General features: G+C 41.8%; 1 protein-coding gene and 1 long non-coding RNA gene across 3 annotated transcripts in view; one reads left to right on the top strand and one right to left on the bottom strand.

The window, feature by feature from the left end:
• The window catches only part of TSEN2 (tRNA splicing endonuclease subunit 2), a 28,348-nt gene that overhangs the window by 18,453 nt on the left and 5,099 nt on the right, over positions 1-4,796 (bottom strand). For both annotated transcript variants that reach the window (XR_002095308.1, XM_019505078.1), the window contains exons 4-6: positions 2,895-3,423; positions 2,615-2,692; positions 1,915-1,965 (exon numbers count right to left, since the gene is read on the bottom strand). Coding sequence is in view for 1 of the 2 variants with exons in the window: in XM_019505078.1 (XP_019360623.1) it covers positions 1,915-1,965; positions 2,615-2,692; positions 2,895-3,423 (658 nt within the window). In the remaining variant the exon portion in view is untranslated. The remainder of the gene's footprint in view (positions 1-1,914; positions 1,966-2,614; positions 2,693-2,894; positions 3,424-4,796) is intronic.
• Positions 2,471-4,796, top strand: part of LOC109289146 — a 6,251-nt gene continuing 3,925 nt past the window's right edge. Inside the window, exon 1 of the long non-coding RNA XR_002095309.1 lies at positions 2,471-2,483. This is a non-coding gene — a long non-coding RNA (uncharacterized LOC109289146). The remainder of the gene's footprint in view (positions 2,484-4,796) is intronic.

The raw sequence follows: 4,796 nt of genomic DNA on the forward strand, positions 1-4,796 counted from the left end.
TGGCTCCTCCCGGATCTCCTTGGGAGGCTGGAGAAGAACAGGAGGAGCAGGGGGCTGGAGAGGAGCAGGGGAATGAGCAGGAGGCTAGAGACAGCCCCTGGAAATGCGCCGGAGACATTCCCCCGTCTCCAGCTTCCTGCTCATTCCCCGCTTGTCTCCAGCCTCCTAAGGCTGGAGACGAGCAGAAGAATGAGCAGGGGGATGGAGACAAGCAGGAGGCTGGAGACAAGCCCCTGGAAATAAGCTGGAGACTTCCCTTACTGTTTCCAGCCTCCTGCTCATTCTCCTGCTCTGTCAAGACTGCTGCTCCTTCTCTGCTACTGCCGACGAGTGGGGTGGGGGCTGGGAGAGCGAGTGGGGAGCTTGGGGAACCAATGGGGGATGGGGGGAATGAACAGGGAGCTGGGGGAATGAATAGAGGCTGGGGCCAGGCGGGGCCTCAGCCAAGGTCATCTTCCCCCTCCTCCAGCCCCTACCCTACTACTTACCTGGCACAAGGCCAGTCCAGGTCCCTTCAGCACCAGAGAAAGGGCTAACCACAGAGCCGCTCTGGCAGGCTACCAGAGTGTCTCTGTGGAGGACCAAGCCTCTGGTTGCCTCAGGGCATGGTCTGGAACTTTGCCCTGACCTGTTTTTTCCCCCTGGGGTATCATTTGACTTCTGGATATCCAGGGGTCTAATTTTACCCCCACACTGCAAATTTTTCCCCCAGGGTTTGAAACGCTGCAAGAGGCATGTGCACGCTCATCTGGACGTGCCCCTTGTCGCAGGGCATGAAGGCATGCCTGCTCCTTTAAGGGCAGAAGCAGCCTAGCCAGAAAGCCCTGCAAGTGAGGTAGAACTCCACAGCTACAGGTTGCCCGGGCAGCAGGCTAATGAGGGAATTAGTTGGCACCTTCGCACAGCCAGCTGACTGAATGGAGACGGGGCCCTGGGCACATATAAGCCCCAGGGCTGGGGCTGGTAGGGGTTTGTTCTCTGGCAGCCAGCAGGGGAAAGAGATCCTGCATGAAAGAGCTACCCAGAGAAGTTTGGTTGCCTGATCTGCTGCCTGCAAGACTAACAGGGCTCCAAGAGCTCACAAGGTACCCAGGGCTAGGAGGTACGCAATACTAGGGGAGAAGTTTGTCTTCTTAAAGGGGCAGAGTGTGGCCTCCAGTTATTGTTATCTTATAGTCCAGGGGCTTATGTTTGCATTGTCATCTGCACCAGTGGTTTTGGGATGAGGGTATAAGGGGAGGTGGAGGCCTCATTAGTGTCCAGAGGAGCGCACACAATTGTGCAGAGCTCAGCGCTCAGTTGGCTGAGACCCCAACAGAGGGAACAATAGTCGTATAACACCCGCAAGGCATGGGGTGTGGTAAAGGGGAGGTTTTGGTGCCATGCATCTATCCCATAAGGCTTAGGTTGTCCCATGAGACACCAACCCGAAGCAGGACCCAGCAAGGGGTCCAAGAACCCGCAGGGTCTAATGCAGTTCAACAGGACCATGGCCGCACAGAAACTGGTGGGCAGCCTCCCTACTTATTATTTTTACCAACAAGACTTGGCACAGTCATGGAGCCCTAGGGGCATCACAGCCATCCCTGGGGCGCTGTGACACACCTCTTCTAAAACCCATTTTTACCCACTTTTTCCCACCAACACTTTTCTTTTCTAGAATGAATCCGCTCATCTGCCTGGGTGTTCCTAATAACAAGAATGAGAATTTCTGGCCAATATTCTTATATCCACACAACCAGATGCATAATATTATTTGAGGGAAAAAATTTCCTTCATCTTGTCCAATTGCTGCCTTGGGATTAGTAGCACATGATGCTACCACAGTAGTTGGCAGTTTAAGTCAGTGAACTATACCCAGATCAACAACACATTTTTCGGACACACATCATGTGACAAAACATAACATCTTACCTCACCATAATAAATACTTAAACATCCTAGGGCATACACCAAGAAAAAAGCCTGAAAAAGAACAGCAAGTTACATTACTGTATTTATATTGCATGGAGATTTCTCAGTATAAAATTATCTTGCATGTACCATAAGAACAATTTGAAAGTCACTAACAGAGCAACAAGTTGCCAGAGAATCACCTTTGAAACTTCATTGCAGTCTTAAATCTAACCATTAAAACTGCATTGCCATCATCATCAGATTTCTGACAATGTACTTTGGCTAGAATCCTTTGTATCCAATTCTTTAGAGCTCTACTTGGCTAATGGATCATAAACTGGATCGCCTTCCAGACTGTAATTTACTCTGAGGACTGGAGTAGACAAAGACATCGTGTTCTAATTAAAACAAGATATGTATTTCTGGAGAAACCGGCTGAAATGTTATTTGCCCAGATCTGCAGTCATTTACTCATGTGATTAGTCCCTCTGAATTCACTGGACTTTTTACATGTCTAAAGTCTATTGGATTAGGCTCTTTAACTCCTTTCACCATATCCATGCAATCTATGGATTATTTTAAAATAAGTAAACTTAACAAAACATTCTAAAGATTGTAAATACAAAAGATTGCTCTTCATTTATGGAAAAGGAATTAGACTACATTATAGCATACATTAAAGTTAAAAAGTTGCAAAGTATTTAAAACATACACATACCTCTTCCAGGCTGAGTTGCAAATATTCAAAAATCCTAAATGGATTTCTTCTGCATACTAATTTTTCCTTTTTGATTGACTAAAAGAAGAGCAGTATCAAAATAAATTGTAAAAAAGCAAACAAATATTAAAAGGTAATCCACATATTTTTCATTCAAACGAAACTTTTTAAACATCTTAGATATTATTAACAATTAAAGTAGGCAAAAAAACTGAATGGTGAAAACAATCTGTGTTTAGCTAAATAAATTCTCCAAGAGAAAGGGACATATTCAGCTTACATTTGATTGCTCATTTGCAGCTTCATCATGACAAAAGCTACTTTCTTCTTCCTGTACCAGAACATATTCTATAGAACTGGCCAATCCGGAAGATACTTGTTGCTCAGTGTCGCCTTCTGCCTTGCAACCAGTGTATATAGCAAAGTCACTATGTTTCTGGCAATGTTCTGTAAACATGGCTGTAGAATCCATTGCATCTAGTTCCTTAGAGCCATACTTGGCCAATGGATCATGAAGTGGATCCCCTTCCAAATAGGGTTTCTTGCAGTCTAGACTCTCCTTATGACATTCAACATTTGGTGCTATCACATCTCCATTAATTATGGAAGAATCTTCTGAAAGTTCCACTCTATCTTCTTTATTTTCTATTTCTGGAGCCATTTTTTCGCTGCATTGGTCAGCCTCTCCTTCCTCTTTCATAAATGGCAGGGGAACTGGCTTAATGTAATTTTCAAGAATTTTAACTGAGTCGTCATCAAGTCCTTGTTCTTGCATAAGGCTTTTAGCCCATTCTACATGACAATGGTACCTAGATAATGTAAATACAAGTGGAAGATTCTAGGATCCAACATCCTTCACTTGGTGTCTTAAAAACAACACAACACACAGCATAGAAATAAATGTTAATGATTCTGTAATAAGCAAAGATTAATTATGCCATTAAAATGTGTTCTTACATTAATTGATAATTTTCTAGTTTCTGAATGAGTTTGCCTTTTTTTTAGACTCTTATGTTATAATGCTCTGATAGTGAACAGAGAAAACAACCTACAATTATCATGGCATTACATTTTAAGGCTGTTATAAATAACTGCATATTTACTGCTAGGTACAAAATTGGCTCCAAAAGAGGATGCTGAGGACAGAGTGAAAAACAGATGGCCCCTTTAACATACATCTCCATAACACAAACTTACTTAAATACAAAGCCTAAAAAAAAATCAGGTTGAACTAATTCACCTTTAAGGGCATGAACAAATAAACAAGGTAAGTAAGGGCTGTGATATACAGCATATCAGCTACATAGGAAATGTGATATAAAAAGAGTCTTAGAAGCCTGTATCACTCCAAAAGGTAGAGGACTATAACAAAGATATCATACGGAAACTTTATTTAAATTATTGTTTGCAAAAAGCCAGACCACTTTAGATAAAAGCCGTTCCCCAGTTCTTCATAAAGGGGTGAGGAAACCTAGAGTACATATTCCAAAATCAGCCAAGAAATCCTCCAAGAGCAAGGGAGTTGGAGCTTTCCTACCAAGCCTTTGGCAACCCTAGAAACGATTTCTGTTTCCTTCTCTCTCTTTAACACTTAGCAGCCTGGACTTTGCAGAGGATACAGTTCATCATTTGCTAAAGATGACTATTTAAACTTTATAATATCCTTTACACAGATGGCAATACAAATATGACCCAAAGGTACAGAAGTGAATGTGGGACTATTATTTAAAAAAAATACCTTATATCTATATCCAAATAAAGGATGGCTTCAGCCATCCAGGTCTCTGTGCTAAAGATGTGATTTCGCCATCATATTTCTCTTTTTTTCACATATGTTTTCTCTTTTTTTTGGAAACATTCATAAAAGCAGGAGGGAACTCACTGACTGTAAAGGGAAAATGTCAAAACTATGTTCAGAATAGTCTCTTAACTTTCAGTTATTGTAATGATAAGAATTACTTATAAAAATACTAGGCACCGAATTTTCAGAAAAGTATGGATTTTTTTAATTGACTCTGGCCATGTAAAGACATTGAGTTTCTCCTGGGAGAATGTTTGCTCTCCCAGGAGAAACTACAAGTGTACATATGTTCAGTATTTTTCTCCTAGAGCAAAAATGGCAACTCCAGTAGGAAAAAAAAAAAAATAAATAATAATAATTTAAAAAAAAAAAAAAAAAAAA

Source organism: Gavialis gangeticus, unplaced genomic scaffold (genome assembly GCF_001723915.1).
Source record: "Gavialis gangeticus isolate Ggan-Ray unplaced genomic scaffold, GavGan_comp1, whole genome shotgun sequence".
In the NCBI taxonomy this organism is placed as follows: domain Eukaryota; kingdom Metazoa; phylum Chordata; order Crocodylia; family Gavialidae; genus Gavialis; species Gavialis gangeticus.